General features: G+C 47.3%; 1 protein-coding gene across 1 annotated transcript; it reads left to right on the top strand.

Moving 5' to 3' along the window:
• The first annotated feature begins 4,665 nt into the window (after positions 1 to 4,665).
• LOC120815256 (uncharacterized) lies at positions 4,666 to 18,060 on the top strand. The gene is made up of 12 exons (XM_078087092.1): positions 4,666 to 4,761; positions 6,045 to 6,316; positions 6,515 to 6,676; positions 6,770 to 6,912; positions 9,131 to 9,302; positions 10,117 to 10,232; positions 10,317 to 10,410; positions 10,576 to 10,672; positions 12,562 to 13,051; positions 15,101 to 15,241; positions 17,358 to 17,490; positions 17,778 to 18,060. The coding sequence occupies exons 2-12, from the start codon at positions 6,052 to 6,054 to the stop codon at positions 17,948 to 17,950; spliced, it is 1,986 nt and encodes a 661-aa protein (XP_077943218.1). The 5' UTR covers positions 4,666 to 4,761; positions 6,045 to 6,051; the 3' UTR covers positions 17,951 to 18,060.
• The last annotated feature ends 600 nt before the right edge of the window (positions 18,061 to 18,660 follow it).

Below are 18,660 nucleotides of genomic sequence, written 5' to 3'. Positions count from 1 at the left end.
ACGTCACAATGATCGAGTACGTCCCCGTATTCATTATCGACATCAGATAGGAAAGCTTAGTTCTCTGTGGTAGAGCCCTCGGGCTCGAATTATGTTGACAGTTTTCACAACTGTGGTCATCACATCGCCAAGCTGGACTGTCTTGGCACAGAGAGCTTCTTGGTGGATGATACAGTGCAATTTTACAGCCTCGCCTCCACTCTCTGGCACCTTGGCGCACACCATGGATGCCATTCCTTTGGGCTCGCCTGTCATAGCGGGAGCCCCGTCCTCCACGCAGCTTGTCCCATTTAAGTTCCATCTTCTCAATTGCACCTGACACGGCTTCAAAAATGTCCTCACCCGTTGTTGTGCCCTTTAGACTCTGAAGATCAATGCAAAAGTTATCGTCAACTCCCCGCAAAGAAATGAACAGTTGTGCGGCGTCTGTTGCATCTTTCATCACATGCAATCGGGTAAAAGTCAAAAGCACAAGCTTTATGTGACACTTGATTCTGTATGTTAGCTGACAAGTCTTCCATTCAACGCACAATTGTGTTTGTGGACATGCTCACGTTGTTGAATTCCTGCATCTTTTCCGGGCACATTATTCCAGCACTTTAATGAGGCACTGTTTAAAGTCAGCGTCTGAGAAAGCTTTCCCGCGGCGCGCTATGAGTTGAGCTACCTCATAGCTAGCTATTGTAGCGTGAACATTTTTTAGCGTGAAACATTTTTTTTGTGGAAAAGCTGCATTAGGACTGCAGCTAGTGAGTAGCTCCACCTACTGGTCAAACTAAGAACTACAATACAGTCAAGTGCAAGTTTCACGTGGGGGCCACGTTCCATTCTATTTTTATAATTTGCTGCGGGCCAATAAAAAATGGATCCCGGGCTGCAGTTGGCCCGCAGGCCGTACTTTGGACACCCCTGGTTTAGACTGTAAAACATTTATTCCAGCACCTGTATTTCATATTTTATGAAGCCTGCATGACAGTTTACTACATTACATTACAGGTCATTTAGCAGACGCTTTTATCCAAAGCGACTTACATTACATCTTTAACCCATGGCTTTTACATCTTTGCCCAGGGACACAGGGGTTAGGTGTCTTGCTCAGGGACACTTCGACATGGGGCAGCCACGACTTGAACCACCAACCTTGTGGTTTCCAGCACACCCTCTCTACCCCCTGCACCACGACGACCCCACTAGAGGTTAGAGGTGACAGTAAAGTGGTTTACTGGATGAAGTCTGGTTGGAATTAGCTCCACCGTGACCAAACAGTAAAATGCATCAGAAACAATCCCAACATTTTGTAGATAAAACAAAATGATCTAGCTAACCTTTCAACAAGCCCACGTCGTTTCTGTGTTGGCTTTTTATTCTCACATTGTGATGTCGTGTTCTCCACTTCCCTCAAATGTGTGTAAATCAGAAGCCTGTCAGTCTGCAGACACACAATCAGTCTGCAGACACACAATCAAAGTCTGCAGACACACAATCAGTCTGCAGACACACAATCAAAGTCTGCAGACACACAATCAGTCTGGAGACACACAATCAAAGTCTGCAGACACACAATCAAAGTCTGCAGACACACAATCAGTCTGCAGACACATAATCAAAGTCTGCAGACACACAATCAAAGTCTGCAGACACACAATCAAAGTCTGCAGACACACAATCCGTCTGCAGACACATAATCAAAGTCTGCAGACACACAATCAGTCTGGAAACACACAATCAAAGTCTGCAGACACACAATCAAAGTCTGCAGACACACAATCAGTCTGCAGACACACAATCAAAGTCTGCAGACACACAATCAGTCTGCAGACACACAATCAAAGTCTGCAGACACACAATCAGTCTGCAGACACACAATCAAAGTATGCAGACACACAATCAGTCTGGAGACACACAATCAAAGTCTGCAGACACACAATCAGTCTGCAGACACACAATCAAAGTCTGCAGACACACAATCAGTCTGGAGACACACAATCAAAGTCTGCAGACACACAATCAAAGTCTGCAGACACACAATCAGTCTGCAGACACACAATCAGTCTGCAGACACACAATCAGTCTGCAGACACATAATCAAAGTCTGCAGACACACAATCAAAGTCTGCAGACACACAATCAAAGTCTGCAGACACACAATCAGTCTGCAGACACATAATCAAAGTCTGCAGACACACAATCAGTCTGGAAACACACAATCAAAGTCTGCAGACACACAATCAAAGTCTGCAGACACACAATCAGTCTGCAGACACACAATCAAAGTCTGCAGACACACAATCAGTCTGCAGACACACAATCAGTCTGCAGACACACAATCAAAGTCTGCAGACACACAATCAGTCTGCAGACACACAATCAAAGTATGCAGACACACAATCAGTCTGGAGACACACAATCAAAGTCTGCAGACACACAATCAGTCTGCAGACACACAATCAAAGTCTGCAGACACACAATCAGTCTGGAGACACACAATCAAAGTCTGCAGACACACAATCAGTCTGCAGACACACAATCAGTCTGCAGACACACAATCAGTCTGCAGACACATAATCAAAGTCTGCAGACACACAATCAGTCTGGAAACACACAATCAAAGTCTGCAGACACACACTCAGTCTGCAGACACACAATCAAAGTCTGCAGACACACAATCAAAGTCTGCAGACACACAATCAGTCTGCAGACACATAATCAAAGTCTGCAGACACACAATCAAAGTCTGCAGACACACAATCAAAGTCTGCAGACACACAATCAGTCTGCAGACACATAATCAAAGTCTGCAGACACACAATCAGTCTGGAAACACACAATCAAAGTCTGCAGACACACAATCAAAGTCTGCAGACACACAATCAGTCTGCAGACACACAATCAAAGTCTGCAGACACACAATCAGTCTGCAGACACACAATCAGTCTGCAGACACACAATCAAAGTCTGCAGACACACAATCAGTCTGCAGACACACAATCAAAGTATGCAGACACACAATCAGTCTGGAGACACACAATCAAAGTCTGCAGACACACAATCAGTCTGCAGACACACAATCAAAGTCTGCAGACACACAATCAGTCTGGAGACACACAATCAAAGTCTGCAGACACACAATCAAAGTCTGCAGACACACAATCAGTCTGCAGACACACAATCAGTCTGCAGACACATAATCAGTCTGCAGACACATAATCAAAGTCTGCAGACACACAATCAGTCTGGAAACACACAATCAAAGTCTGCAGACACACAATCAAAGTCTGCAGACACACAATCAGTCTGCAGACACACAATCAAAGTCTGCAGACACACAATCAGTCTGCAGACACACAATCAGTCTGCAGACACACAATCAAAGTCTGCAGACACACAATCAGTCTGCAGACACACAATCAGTCTGGAGACACACAATCAAAGTCTGCAGACACACAATCAGTCTGCAGACACACAATCAAAGTCTGCAGACACACAATCAGTCTGGAGACACACAATCAAAGCCTGCAGACACACAATCAAAGTCTGCAGACACACAATCAGTCTGCAGACACACAATCAGTCTGCAGACACATAATCAAAGTCTGCAGACACACAATCAAAGTCTGCAGACACACAATCAGTCTGCAGACACACAATCAAAGTCTGCAGACACACAATCAGTCTGCAGACACACAATCAAAGTATGCAGACACACAATCAGTCTGGAGACACACAATCAAAGTCTGCAGACACACAATCAGTCTGCAGACACACAATCAAAGTCTGCAGACACACAATCAGTCTGGAGACACACAATCAAAGTCTGCAGACACACAATCAAAGTCTGCAGACACACAATCAGTCTGCAGACACATAATCAAAGTCTGCAGACACACAATCAGCCTGGAAACACACAATCAAAGTCTGCAGACACACAATCAAAGTCTGCAGACACACAATCAGTCTGCAGACACACAATCAAAGTCTGCAGACACACAATCAGTCTGCAGACACACAATCAGTCTGCAGACACACAATCAAAGTCTGCAGACACACAATCAGTCTGCAGACACACAATCAGTCTGGAGACACACAATCAAAGTCTGCAGACACACAATCAGTCTGCAGACACACAATCAGTCTGGAGACACACAATCAAAGTCTGCAGACACACAATCAAAGTCTGCAGACACACAATCAGTCTGCAGACACACAATCAGTCTGCAGACACATAATCAAAGTCTGCAGACACACAATCAAAGTCTGCAGACACACAATCAGTCTGGAAACACACAATCAAAGTCTGCAGACACACAATCAAAGTCTGCAGACACACAATCAGTCTGCAGACACACAATCAAAGTCTGCAGACACACAATCAGTCTGCAGACACACAATCAAAGTCTGCAGACACACAATCAGTCTGCAGACACACAATCAGTCTGGAGACACACAATCAGTCTGCAGACACACAATCAGTCTGCAGACACACAATCAGTCTGGAAACACACAATCAGTCTGGAGACACACAATCAGTCTGCAGACACACAATCAGTCTGGAGACACACAATCAGTCTGCAGACACACAAGGCACGTGCCTGCTTCGCGCTGTATTTTCGCGCCATTGCTCCTCTCTCTCCCTCTCTCTCTCTCTCTCTGTCTCTGTCTCTCTGTCTCTGTCTCTCTGTCTCTGTCTCTGTGTCCCCCATCGCAGAAGAAGGGGACACCCGCAGGGAGGAAGTTCATCAATAACCGCCCTTATTCCGACAGGTAACACGCGACCTTTTATGGTACTAGTTTACTGTTGAAGCCAGTTTATCTGTCTTTGTTCTCCATCATTGAGGCAAAGTTAGCTTAGTTAGCATGTGTAAGGTGAGAGGAAGCTAGGCTAACGTGTGAAACGAGTGGAGGAACACGGTGAAGTTAGACAAAGACCTCGTGAGGAAATGTAGCGTTAGCTTCAAAGGTTTTATCACGTTTGCTTACGTTCGAGTGTTAATTGGCTCATGTGTTGACAGCTAACGTTAGCTTAACGTCAGCTAGCTCAACGTCAGCTAGCTCAACGTCAGCTAGCTTAACGTCAGCTAGCTCAACGTCAGCTCGTACAGAACGTGCGTAACGTTACATTTTATAGCAACTTGCTAACGCTAGCTGATTTACAGCTACGCTGGTGGTAGAAGGATTCACAGCACATCTGGCAGCTGTTGTAAAAGCAGCTAGCATCACCCACCTGTGATGGACCGTGAGACAGACGAGGCATAACGTGATGAAACGGGTGTAACTACTTTGGTTGTTTTGGGGGGTGAAGGGAACCCTGTGAGTGTTCTGATGTGTAAACATTAGCGGTGTCAAAGTTAAGAGTATTGTGGCCGAGATTGATGCAATAAAATATTGGAGCAGTTAAAAATGTATTAATGCTCATTGAGTCTTAGTATGAATAAGAGGGGTTGCTCGCTACTTAGGACATAGACAGCAATGTGTGTTTCTCGGGTTGGTGATTGATCACAAAGTGACAACATATCGACTGTATTAATGGGAACATTTCAGCCAATAGCAGTACTGTATAAATCTAATTTACTTAAGCAAAAGCTACTAGAGGCTGTACTTTATCGTCCATTAATGTAACAGTTCAGAGGTGCTTCTCTCCTTCTGGTAGGTTTATTTGTCAGGTAAAGTATCAGCGCTGCGTTTGCAAAGGCAGGAGCAGTTCTGTCGCCCGCAGGCCGGAACAACAACCGACTAACAACAGGAAGAACGTTAGATTTTAGATTTCTTGTTAGATATAAAAGGAAAGATCTCCATTGGCCCTGAACTGGCGTGGAGGAGGTGCAGGTCCTCTCGCTGCAAGACTAGATCCAATCACATGCAATGTGTGTCTCCTGACATTAATGTGTGTGGCGCCTGCAGTGTCTCTAGCTCTCATCCTTATCAGACCTGCGTATGCCTGGTTGGCACTTTCTGCTTTGACCTCTGACCTTGCACTCCACAAGAGAGTGACTCCCTAAATGAGAGCTGTGAAAGAGATTCCGATTATCACTCTGTTTGTCTTGCAGAGACATTATGGAGATGACTGACAGCTGCACTCAGCAGCAGGACGGGGACGGAGACGAGCCAACCTCGGACGACTCTGTGAGCCTGTTGTGCGATCTGAGACCCTGGCAAAGCAGCAGGGGGGCCCAGGACATGGAGGTGGATGAGTTAAAGTCACAGTTTGGCAACGAAAAGGAAGTGGTGACGGAGATGAATGCACTCAAAGCCCCCGTGTCAGGGATATGCAGCTATGCCCAGTCTGCAGCAGGCTGTGCTCATTCTACGTCAGGGGATTGTGAGTTACAAACCACTAAAGCCTCCGTCTGCAGAAGCACGTTGCTGCTAATATGACTTTCTCTGTTGTCGCAATAATTAGTCAGATAAGAGGAATCACATTCTTAAAGTATGACCAGCGCCTCTGATTTGTGTTCATACTTTATACATTCATTTATTCCACAAATATTGATATTTTCTTTTTCCTATTTGTCGGCAGCAAAGGTCTCTCAAAGTGTGAAAGTGCCCAACAAGAGGCAGGTCAACAAGAGGAATGGGTTGGGGGAGACCCTTCTGCACAGGGCGTGCAAGAAAGGCGACCTGGCGCACGTCGAAGCCCTCATCCGAGCCGGGGTCAGCGTCAACGCGCAGGACTTCGCAGGTCCGTCACACTCGTTCCTTTTCCACTGCGACTACTTCCGTGTCCGGACATCTGTCACCTTCTCACCGGTAGATGTTGACTTTGACTTGTCAGGCTGGACCGCTCTCCACGAGGCCTCTGCTGTCGGCCTGGAGGCGGTGGTCGAGGAGCTGCTGAAGGCCGGAGCCGACGTTCACGCCAGGAGCTGTGATGGCGTCCTGCCCCTGCACGACGCCATCTGCGCTGGACACTGTCAGGTGAATCTTTCCACCCGCCCACGTTCAACTAAAGCCTGGGTGTTGCTTTCAGACTAAAGGCCGCCGCGTGTTTCTGCGTCGTGTCGACGCGCTGGTTTCACTTCCTGGTTGTAAAGTCCTGCGTGTGTTGCAGAGCGATTCACCTCCAGAACAACAGGTGGAGTCACGTGTTTTGTTGAAGACGACCTAGAGAGTCACGTCTTTGTGTGTGGAAGTCGCTGGTTGCTTTATTTATTGATCATAGACTTTATTGCCCCGTGCATCCACACTGCTGCTTTTCATCAAGGACACATTTGTCCCGTATTTTCCTCCACGACTTTATTCCCCTCGTTTGTGGAGATCTCCCTCCATGAATCAGAGGCCATCCGCCGTCCTCATAGTCCGCCAATGACGGCTTGTACAAGCGCTCATATTTACACATTTCTTCCCACAAAAGCTCTTCAATCTGATCCGTTCTCTCGTAAACGTTCTAAGCAGACCAATCGCAGCCTGGTGCGCTGCGGGAGGCTGCGTCGCTTTTGACCCTACAAGGGACGACACGCTAGGGACATGCAAGGACACGCAAGGGGCTCCTGTGTCTGCGTGTCCTTGTGTCTCTGTGACAACGCAGAAGCATAAACTAGGCTTTACAAAGCTGATGTAGCTCACTGGTATCTCTTTTCTTCCTTAAAAACTCACCGCTGGATCCCAATTCCCCTTTTTCTTATCTTATTTCATCTATCTTTAATCTGTGGCTCTTTTCCTGTAGATTGGACATGTGTGCATGCTTAGATGATACCGCTGTAGGAGACCACAGTCCACGCCGCTGAGTCCTCACATATTTCGCCCAGGAGATTCCTTCTTGTTCAGGAGAAACCGGTGTGGAAGTGTCTTGAACCTGCAATCTTCTCAGCTGACCAGCAGGGGGCAAAAGATTCCCTGTTGTAGAGAAGAAGCCTGAGGAAGGGACTACTTCTGTCCTGGGCTCAATTCAAATTGTCAAAGGTTCTTAGGAAGATTCCTTAACTTTACGGAGTCTCACGTCTCCGTTTTCACAGCACAATACGGCCGTTATTAAAAGGAAGAACGTTCACGAGAGAACGGATCAGATTGAAGAGCTTTTGTGGGAAGAAATGTGTAAATATGAGCGCTTGTACAAGCCGTCATTGGCGGACTATGAGGACGCCGGATGGCCTCTGATTCATGGAGGGAGATCTCCACCAACGAGGGGAACAAAGTCGTGGAGGAAAATACGGGACAAATGTGTCCTTGATGAAAAGCAGCAGTGTGGATGCACGGGGCAATAAAGTCTATGATCAATAAATAAACCCACCAGCGACTGGCATCCCGTCCATCAGGACTGCGTAGCTTAGTGGAAGAGTCCTAACCGCCTTTCCTTGACCCGGTGACCTTTCCCACAGAGGTCGAGGAATAGATGTTATGTCTCATTCTTGGACAATCCAGCTTTGATTTATTCCCTCTGTAAACATTGTAAATTGAGTTATTTGTCTCAGTCTCTAGTGTCGAGTGTTTTTCCACCCAGCATGATGGTTATTTGGTAAATAAGTGGACTTGTTTGAACCGTCAGGGAAAGTTAGTCGTTAGCAACGTCGGCCCAATAACGGCTTTACCGCAGAATGTGGTTCTGGGACACTCACCAGTTACGCGTACATGCAGAGTTTCCCACAGGTCCTACGTCAGTGTGTGTGTACGACAAACATCGCTAGATAGAACACAATGCACACTATATACAACTCTCATAGCTGGAGCACACATTTCACACCCTGTACTACTTGTTGCAGCACATGCAAAGTCTGCAACTTCTGTCAGAGCAACGGATTTTGCGGCGCTTGCTAAAAAAAGACACGTGAGACAGACGTGTGTGTGTGTGTGTGTGTGTGTGTGTGTGTGTGTGTGTGTGTGTGACACAGACAGAGGGAGAGCAGGGAAAGGAAATGCAGCTGAACGAATACGCTGCGTGATTTAAATAGCGTTAAAATTGTGTGGCGGCACAACGCCACAGATCAGTCTGTGTGGGAAACACTGACATGTACTTTCCATTGCAATGGGGTTGTTAAACAGAAACAGCAGCTTTTAAGAATCAATTGGAATTGTCTTTTTTTCTGGTGTGTTGTTTTTTCCACCAAAACACTGAAGACCGGAGCATTTACTTTGACCTCGTCTTTTATATGTACGCTTCTCGATGCCAGAGGCTCCCTGACATGATGTTGTCGTGCAGGTAGTGAAGCTCCTCCTCCAGTACGGATCAAACCCCAGCGACAGGACGGGGGCCGGCCTCAGTGCACTGGACCTGGCCGGGGAGGGCGAGCTCAGAGCGCTGCTCTCTCTCCCAGTACCTCCTGTGACTGGCGAGCAGCCGCGTGAAGCCCCTGCACTGCGCGGACCACCAGGTGAGCTTCCTCACGCTCCCATCCGAATCGGAGCCTATTCCTTTGACATGCCTATGATCCGGATTCCATGGCAGCTCTGCCAATACGTATCAGACGGTCCCCTCCTGCGCGGCCTGCTGTGACGGGCCGACGCTCTGCTGATGTCGGCACAGGAGGTGAAGTGGTGTGGATGGTTTGATGCCTCATGTCGCTGAGAAAGCTTGAAATACTGTACAGAGGTGAGCGTTGGATGGCTTCCCCGTCGGCGTGGGATCCTACAGCTTTGGGGGGTGTCACAGCCACCAGCTGATCTGCGTAGTCCAAGGATCTTCCCTCTGACATGCACATATCTAAAACCCATATATACTATATCTATATATTCACATTTTACTGCAGAGGCTTTAGTAAAGACACACATATGTATATTATATATACCCTTTCACAGGCGGCGTAGTGGCGTGGCGGTTAGCACTGTCGCCTCGCAGCAACAAGCTCCAGGGTTTGGCTCCGCCCAGCGGCGTGCTGTGGGGCTTAGATGCCTGTAGGGGCCCTATTTATAGATATTTAAACATTATCAAATGTCTCAATATGTATAATAAGAATTAGCCTTATAGATAAAATTGTGCTGTGTGCTTTTCTGATTGTATCCTACTTTTAGACTTCTAAGTTTAAACTCAGTAGCGTCACTACTGAACTCGTTGAATAATCTACAGAATGGGATTCACTTCTCCAATGCGTGCCATGAATCTACGTGTAACTTGCATTGATTTATTGTTTATTAGGAAATATATATTATATAATATATATATATATCAGAGCTGAAGGACTCTTTCAGGTGCCGTGTCTCCAGAGACCTGCCGGCTTAGCTGCAATGACGCGCCGAGCCCCACGTCCAGAGACTCGGGGGACAGAGGCGTCCAGCCGGGGAGGAAGGACACCAGCGCGGATGGCGTGAGGCCTCTTTGCACTGAATGGCCTTCCACTCATCCATGCAGGGCACAGGTTCCCTCGTTTGACGCCCTCTTTGTCTCCTAGTGTTGTTCAGAGGGCCTGCCTGTGGTTCTGGAGGAGGTGGGGAGGACACAGACGGAGATAGCGGCGTGGCCCCTGGCGGGTCCCGTGGATGCAGGTAGAGCAGCTGCCATGATAATCATTAATATACACATACATTAATATATGCACACCAAGCGGATCAGAGCATCTCCTGCTGGTAGTGCTCATGCAAGTGAGATGACCTGCCAGTCAGCCTTTCCAGTCGACCTCGGGAGCGATGCTGGCTGTGTCTGTCTTCCAGGCCGATATCATGCTGCTCTGATGCAGATCCAGAGCGTGCTGACGGAGGTGGTCACCTGGCAGCAGCTGGAGAAGGACAACCTGGCCCTGAAATACCGGTCAGTCTCTCATCCTTCACTTGAGCGAAGCTTTGTTTGAGAACATGGCAGAATGCCTGAAGGTCGCTGCTCATCATGAACACCGGTATGTATGTATGCTCGTTGTTGCATATTGGCCATGAATGTTTTCTCTAAGGGGCCCAGAGACGACGCTGTCCTTACAGCTACAGAACTCATTATAAGAGTATAATGCGCTGGGTTGAAACCACGCCCCCTCGCAGCGACTCAGGGACAGAGAGACGCACAGCGTCAGAAAGCAAAAGAGAAAAGACACAAGCAGGCAAATCTGGGCTTAAAGCACTACGGTCGGTCAGGAAGAGGGACCCAGTGAGTGAGATTCTGCCAGCTGAAAGTAGCAAGTATGAAGCCCACTAATGAAAGAGACACTAAGGAGAAAAAACCACGATCACGTGGACAAGCCCCTTGAGTTATTCAGGGTGGGAAATATATGTTGTTTGCACTTTTATGTGGCATACTTATTTGAAACTGTGGTTTGAAAAACGTTTTCCACTAAATTTACTTACAACATGTAATGAAACCTTTAGGTGGAAGTGACGCGATATGTACTTATTTTCAGAGGTGTCTAGTAACAAGCACAAATACTTTGTTAGCTTACTTAAGTAAACATTTTGGGGTTCTATACTGGAGTATTTTTTTGACTTCTACTACTTACATTTTCATGTGAATATCTGTGTTGTCTACTTAGGTTTTAAAAATAGGCTCATTACTTCCATTTCATTTTGGCTTGTCGTCGTTCCAGATAATTGTGGTTGGATGAGAAGTATAAACATTGACCATTCTGACACCCTATTGGTTTTTTCGTGATGCACCTCCAGACAACACAAATCAGAGCGACGCCGTGTGCAAAAAGTGGTCTCTGGAAGGTTCCCCTTTCAGAACGCAGGTTGGGTGGTTGGTGGTGTTTAAAATAACAGTAACAATTAAACAACAGTGTCTAAAATAGACTTTCTAAAGTGGTTTATTTTTAAGATTTATTCTTAATGAAAAACATTTATTAACCTCTTCAAAACCGCCCTTTTTTAGGCCTCTGCTCAGAATTTGCATACACATTTTTTAAGAGTATATCTGTGCAACCTTAGAGTGTATTTGAATGATTTGTGTGATGTACTAGAAGGGAACGCCTATATAATTTGTTCAGATGTGTAAATATTAGTGTATTTGTTACTGGTTAAGAGTAAATTTTAGGATTTAGGTTTTAGGATGTTTACCACTTTGGAATGATGCATTTGCAGCTTTAACGCTCTCCCAAATCATAGCCTCATACATGGACATTGTCTCTGCAAACTGACTTTGATTAAGTGAAGCAGAAGAAAATTAGAGCGTTTTCAGTATCGACAGTTCAGGCAAGATCTCCAGAATAGGGACTTTGGCACATCTGTGCCATTTGAACATCTTTCTTAGCTAGACAGCTCAGGAAAGAGAATACTTTTGACTATTGTTTTAAAAAGATTTCTTACCTCGCAGATGCTTGACGTTAACAGGACGTTAACGTGTCGTAGAGTTACAGCCAGATATGCGGCGGGTGGGATGACTGGGCGGCATTATAGGAATGTTGGAATCTTGTAATTCATTTAGTTGTGTGGTTCAGTGTTTGGAGCATGTAGAAATGTCTCACATGTCTTGCTGTTTAATCTGACATGTGACTTCAAATGTAACTTTGTGATTAGTGACTTCATTAAGGCAGTTATTTGCTATGTCCTCTCCCAGCCCCCTCCAGAGGGGCTTTGGGTTTAAGAGGTTAAAAACAACATTCATTAACAGAGATGAATGAATTTCAAAATGTGTGATTAATTAGTTGTTTTTTTAATCTATTGACAGCCCTACTTTTATTTTATCTGAAGCATCAGGCCTGTTGTGTCTCTCTGCAGGAGCATGCCCGGCTGCCTTCGCCAGCGCCTGCTGAAGAGTCAGCTGGTGTCCCTCGCCTGGCGACAGAGGACCATTGTGGACATCCTGCAGAAGCAGCTGCGTTTGGTGGAGCTGTACGTCACCACAGAGGCCAAACCTTCCACTCGGCCTCCCCACCGTGGAGGGTCCGGACCACGCAGCTCCAACAGACCGGTTCCCCGGACCACCGCGCTGAGAGCGGCGCCTCAGAGTCACGCCGCAATCGCTTGGCCTTCTGCACCTCGACCAACCCAGCGGAGGAAGGCTGCCCCGCCCACCGATGTGCCAAAAGGGGATGCCGGGATCTTGGGGAGCAGAGCCAAACAACCAAGAAAGACTCTACAACACGTCCACTTTCAGATAGAAGCAGATAAGGAGCTGGTACAGGGCGGCGATAGCGGCGTGCGCCTGTACCGGCTCGTGCAGACGGGAGTCTTGGCGCCTGGAAGTGCTCTCCAGCTGCTGCTGAAGGTTAGTAAAAGCTTTTCTCATTGAGCCCATGACTTTTAAGTCTCATAGCTTAAGATGTTCATTGTGGAATTCAGAGCATACCTGTGATTGGCAGGTTGCCTCCACACGGCTCCCAGCGGGGTGAAGCTAACAGCGCTAACAGAGTGAACATCAGCTAAACGTCTCTCCCGTACCGCTCATACCGCCGTTACGCGTCATCACATGGCGCCCATCGGCTGCAGCTACTTGTCTTAACATTATAACAACAATAAATAACCCACAACAAACACTCTTTAACAAACAGCTCGTGACACATAAACAATTTGTTACACTAATAATTGTACATTTATAAAAATGACCCCATGCAACTGCATGCTGGGTACAGCTGACAACACGAAGTAGCTGTTGCTACATGAAAACACGCAAACAAGGAGACCAGAGATGCACAACACACAACTTGTGCCCAAGAGACCAGCTGTGTCAGGCTTATCGGTTAGATCAGAAAACCATTCATTGCCACAGCATGTATGTGTTACGCCCCCCCCCCACAGAGAAAACAGCATGTGTGTGTTACGCCCCCCCCCCACAGAGAGAACAGCATGTGTGTGTTACGCCCCCCCCCCCACAGAGAAAACAGCATGTGTGTGTTACGCCCCCCCCCCACAGAGAGAACAGCATGTGTGTGTTACGCCCCCCCCCCCACAGAGAAAACAGCATGTGTGTGTTACGCCCCCCCCCCACAGAGAGAACAGCATGTGTGTGTTACGCCCCCCCCCCCCACAGAGAAAACAGCATGTGTGTGTTACGCCCCCCCCCACAGAGAGAACAGCATGTGTGTGTTACGCCCCCCCCCCCACAGAGAAAACAGCATGTGTGTGTTACGCCCCCCCCCCACAGAGAGAACAGCATGTGTGTGTTACGCCCCCCCCCCCCACAGAGAAAACAGCATGTGTGTGTTACGCCCCCCCCCACAGAGAGAACAGCATGTGTGTGTTACGCCCCCCCCCCACAGAGAAAACAGCATGTGTGTGTTACGCCCCCCCCCCACAGAGAGAACAGCATGTGTGTGTTACGCGCCCCCCCCCACAGAGAAAACAGCATGTGTGTGTTACGCCCCCCCCCCCCCCCACAGAGAAAACAGCATGTGTGTGTTACGCCCCCCCCCCCATAGAGAAAACAGCATGTGTGTGTTACGCCCCCCCCCCACAGAGAAAACAGCATGTGTGTGTTACGCCCCCCCCCCCATAGAGAAAACAGCATGTGTGTGTTACGCCCCCCCCCCCACAGAGAAAACAGCATGTGTGTGTTACGCCCCCCCCCCACAGAGAGAACAGCATGTGTGTGTTACGCCCCCCCCCCCCACAGAGAAAACAGCATGTGTGTGTTACGCCCCCCCCCCCACAGAGAGAACAGCATGTGTGTGTTACGCGCCCCCCCCCCACAGAGAAAACAGCATGTGTGTGTTACGCCCCCCCCCCCCCCACAGAGAAAACAGCATGTGTGTGTTACGCCCCCCCCCCCACAGAGAAAACAGCATGTGTGCGTTACGCCCCCCCCCCCATAGAGAAAACAGCATGTGTGTGTTACGCCCCCCCCCCACAGAGAAAACAGCATGTGTGTGTTACGCCCCCCCCCCCATAGAGAAAACAGCATGTGTGTGTTACGCCCCCCCCCCCCATAGAGAAAACAGCATGTGTGTGTTACGCCCCCCCCCCCCACAGAGAGAACAGCATGTGTGTGTTACGCGCCCCCCCCCCCACAGAGAAAACAGCATGTGTGTGTTACGCCCCCCCCCCCACAGAGAAAACAGCATGTGTGCGTTACGCCCCCCCCCCCCATAGAGAAAACAGCATGTGTGTGTTACGCCCCCCCCCCCCACAGAGAAAACAGCATGTGTGTGTTACGCCCCCCCCCCCCCACAGAGAAAACAGCATGTGTGTGTTACGCCCCCCCCCCCATAGAGAAAACAGCATGTGTGTGTTACGCCCCCCCCCCCATAGAGAAAACAGCATGTGTGTGTTACGCCCCCCCCCCCACAGAGAAAACAGCATGTGTGTGTTACGCCTGCAGGGTCGGCGCCACCTGGCTGTCGTGCAGGCAGACGGCTCTATAAAGGACGACAGAGGCAAGTGGCACCGGGCTCTGGAGCGCTGGCTGGAGGCCGTCCTCGGTAACAACATCCCCGTCAGCGCCACGTACGCCTGGGACAAGGTCAGACACATGGTGGCCTCCTCCATCAGTTTGTACGGTTCTGATCAAGCTCCTCCGCCCTCTCAAATGTGGCAGCACAAGTTTCCAACAAGCCTCAGAAGGCCCCACTGGCAGGGAGAGAACATGCATACTTCACACGGAGGCTCCAGCCAAGCTTTAATTCCTCCATCAGAACACATCCTGGAGGCACACTGTGGCACCAGGGAGCGTTCATTACTCATCACTAATCGTTAATCATTACTCATCACTAATCGTTAATCATTACTCATCACTAATCGTTAATCATTACTCATCACTAATCGTTAATCATTACTCATCACTAATCGTTAATCATTACTCATCGTTAATCATTACTCATCACTAATCGTTAATCATTACTCATCACTAATCGTTAATCATTACTCATCACTAATCGTTAATCATTACTCATCACTAATCGTTAATCATTACTCATCACTAATCGTTACTCATCACTAATCGTTAATCATTACTCATCACTAATCGTTAATCATTACTCATCACTAATCGTTAATCATTACTCATCACTAATCGTTAATCATTACTCATCGTTAATCGTTACTCATCACTAATCGTTAATCATTACTCATCACTAATCGTTAATCATTACTCATCACTAATCGTTAATCATTACTCATCGTTAATCATTACTCATCACTAATCATTACCCATCACTCTGAGGGTTCTGGTCTGTAGAGCGTAGGGGTGGGGTTCAGATAGATAGAAGGGTTCAATTTCTCTCTAGAACGATTCGGTCTCGATTGGGTAACCGTAGTGGAGCGTAGATGACAACCAGCTACAAGCATCATTTACCATCATTACCGGCACGTTAAGAGCAACGCGTCCAGCTGGCAGACCGGTCCGTCAGTCTGAATCTGAATATCTAATAACTTTACCGCACTATGGAGGAGCCTGCGCACATCTTACCTCATTATTTCCATTTTCCAAAAAGTCGATCCGTATTGACAGTTGGCAAGATATTCACAGATTTGGACTTTTTTCCGGTATTTTACAAATACGGACCGGTCTGAGACTAAGAGCAGCTTTTTCGTCATTTAAAAGAAAAATGAATCTGTGTAATATTTTTTTACATAGGCTACTTCCATATTGTGTTGAAATGCAAGCTGCATTGGTTCTTGCGTTGTTGATAGAAAATCAAATTTATGACAAAGATTTTTTTTTCTCTTATAAAAAAACTCAAACTCAGATTTGAGAAAATTTAGAAAATCGAGATGCATCGATAATCGTTTTATCAGTTTAGAATCGATAATCGGTTTAGAAGCATTAATCGGTTTAGAATCGATAATCAGTTTAGAATCGATAATCGGTTTAGAAGCATTAATCGGTTTAGAATCGATAATCGGTTTAGAATCGAATCGTTGACCTCTGAATCGGAATCGAATGGAATCGTGAGGTGCCAAGAGATTCCCCCCTAGTAGAGCGGGTCCAGGGACAGACTGCCACGTTGTTCTAGTCACAGTAGGATAAACACAAGGACACCAGCGTATCCTGTTACACATATTTGCCTGATATGAAAGTAAAAAGGGGCCAACCTGCCTGAGCTGATAGAGGTCAGTCTGTGCCCAAAGGAGCAGCTTAGACAGTTTTTCACAATAAAAGCCCCTCTTCATTCCCCCACCTGCCCGGCTGCTATTAAACCCCTTTTCTCATAAATGCATCTCATCTGTTATTGTTGCTTCATGCAGCAGCAGATGGCGTCTTTTATTGAGACAGTTATGCTTATGATGATTACAACACATTTTCTTCTTACAGCAATAGTCCCGTTACTTTGTCATTTCAAATATTTGATTATGAAGCACCAAAAGTAAAAAGTTGAGTGAGTGAAGCACATGGTACCAAAAGCTGCCTTTTCTGTGTCATTGTGTGTAAGTGGTGGAGCCAGTCGTGGATGTGGTTTCCTGCCTGCCAGTAGGGGCTCCGCATTAGGCCGTAAACGCCCCCTCCCCCATCTCTCCCGTCTCATTATGAAGATCAAATATATAGCAGAGGGACATCGGATCGGGCCGCTCAGGTTCCACGTATGCCACTCTTTAATAAGTCATGGCTCCCTGGTCACCTCCATCCTTTGCTCGCTCAGGTGACGCTCGCCGACAAACCGCTGTCTCACTACGCCCTGAACGTGCAGGCAGAGGGAGACCGACCGCAGAGCCGTCCCCAGGTGGACGTCCCACGCGGGCCGGCCGTGCCTTCTCCGGAGGAGCTGACCACAGGTCTGTCGCCCCCCCCCCACGTCACATGCACCCTGCCTGAGCAGAGGACAGACCAGCGCCCACTCAAGCTGTCGATGACCTCCCACCTGGAGGGTTCATCCAAGAACAGCCTCATTAAAGGGAGTGTGAGACATTTAGGGGCTTCATGCGCCGCTGCTGGATACAATATTCATAACCTATGGTTTAATCAGCATGTAATCACAACTAATTACCCTTCATCGGGGGGAGGGGGGGGCTTTAAATGAACTGCCCATGGGCTTTCCTTGATGCATTTGTATCTTGTGCAGAGGCAGCCGGCCTGAGGCGTCTGATGGGAATCAAGAGCATCCGTCTGGTGGGCGACGCGGAGCTGCTGCCCAATGCTGTCATGGAGCGCTACTGGGAGAAGCTCATGGAGATGGACGCTCTGGAGTGTGAGGACTGGAGCCACAACAGTTGGTTTGACTCTTTAACGTGGTGACTGAACTCATTGTTGGTGGGATGTGATGACAATTGTACTGGTTTCTTTTAATGTTGTGCTTTCTTTAACATTTCAATGAACTAAAATAATAAAGATGCATTGTGTATAAAGGCTGTGTGGTTAAATGCTGGAGCTGCAGGGTTGGTACAAAGGCTAGAATGTTGCTAGGGATGTCCCTGGTTGCTATGGACAACTCCTTACAGTTTTTTACACACGTTTCTTAAAACAATAACTGCTTTCTCAAACCTGAAATCAGAAAACGTGTCACACAATCCTAAACTCTGCCATTGCAGCACGACTCTGCCATCCAATCACTTCCCTTTTATTTAGAACAGACATATTTCCAAATGACACTCTCACCATTCACTGAGTACACACAACTACACATTTACAGCACACTGAAGTTCAACATTGGAAACACAATCCTAGAAATGGGACCCACCATATGAATGACGATGACTGGAGAATGAGCATGTCACCGTTTGTAAAATGCCTTCACAAGAATGAATCAGGCTCAACATTGTACTGCACAAAAGTCCTGGATGTTTACAGATGTTTGTGTGTCGTAGGTCGATGATTTGGGAATTTACTTGAAGTTTGTGCAACAACTGAACATTGTGAGAAGTAATATTATATTAGTTCAGCCTCCTGCGACAATCTGCGCTCAGACTGACATTACGGTAAGAACTGACTTCAAAATAAGAGCACTT

The sequence above is a fragment of the Gasterosteus aculeatus genome, chromosome 13, assembly GCF_964276395.1.
Source record: "Gasterosteus aculeatus chromosome 13, fGasAcu3.hap1.1, whole genome shotgun sequence".
NCBI classification, from domain to species: Eukaryota; Metazoa; Chordata; class Actinopteri; order Perciformes; family Gasterosteidae; genus Gasterosteus; species Gasterosteus aculeatus.
Note: the sequence above shows the minus strand (reverse complement) of the source record. Positions and strands in the feature narration are given on the sequence as shown.

What these genes read in the sequence shown, in the direction of transcription:
- LOC120815256 (XM_078087092.1), top strand. Translation starts at nt 6,052, where the DNA reads ATGGAGATGACTGACAGCTGCACTCAGCAGCAGGACGGGGACGGAGAC. An exon ending in TCTGCGCTGGACACTGTCAG is followed by an intron (nt 6,913 to 9,130) that starts GTGAATCTTTCC and finishes GTTGTCGTGCAG; the next exon opens with GTAGTGAAGCTCCTCCTCCA. An exon ending in AACCTGGCCCTGAAATACCG is followed by an intron (nt 10,673 to 12,561) that starts GTCAGTCTCTCA and finishes GTCTCTCTGCAG; the next exon opens with GAGCATGCCCGGCTGCCTTC.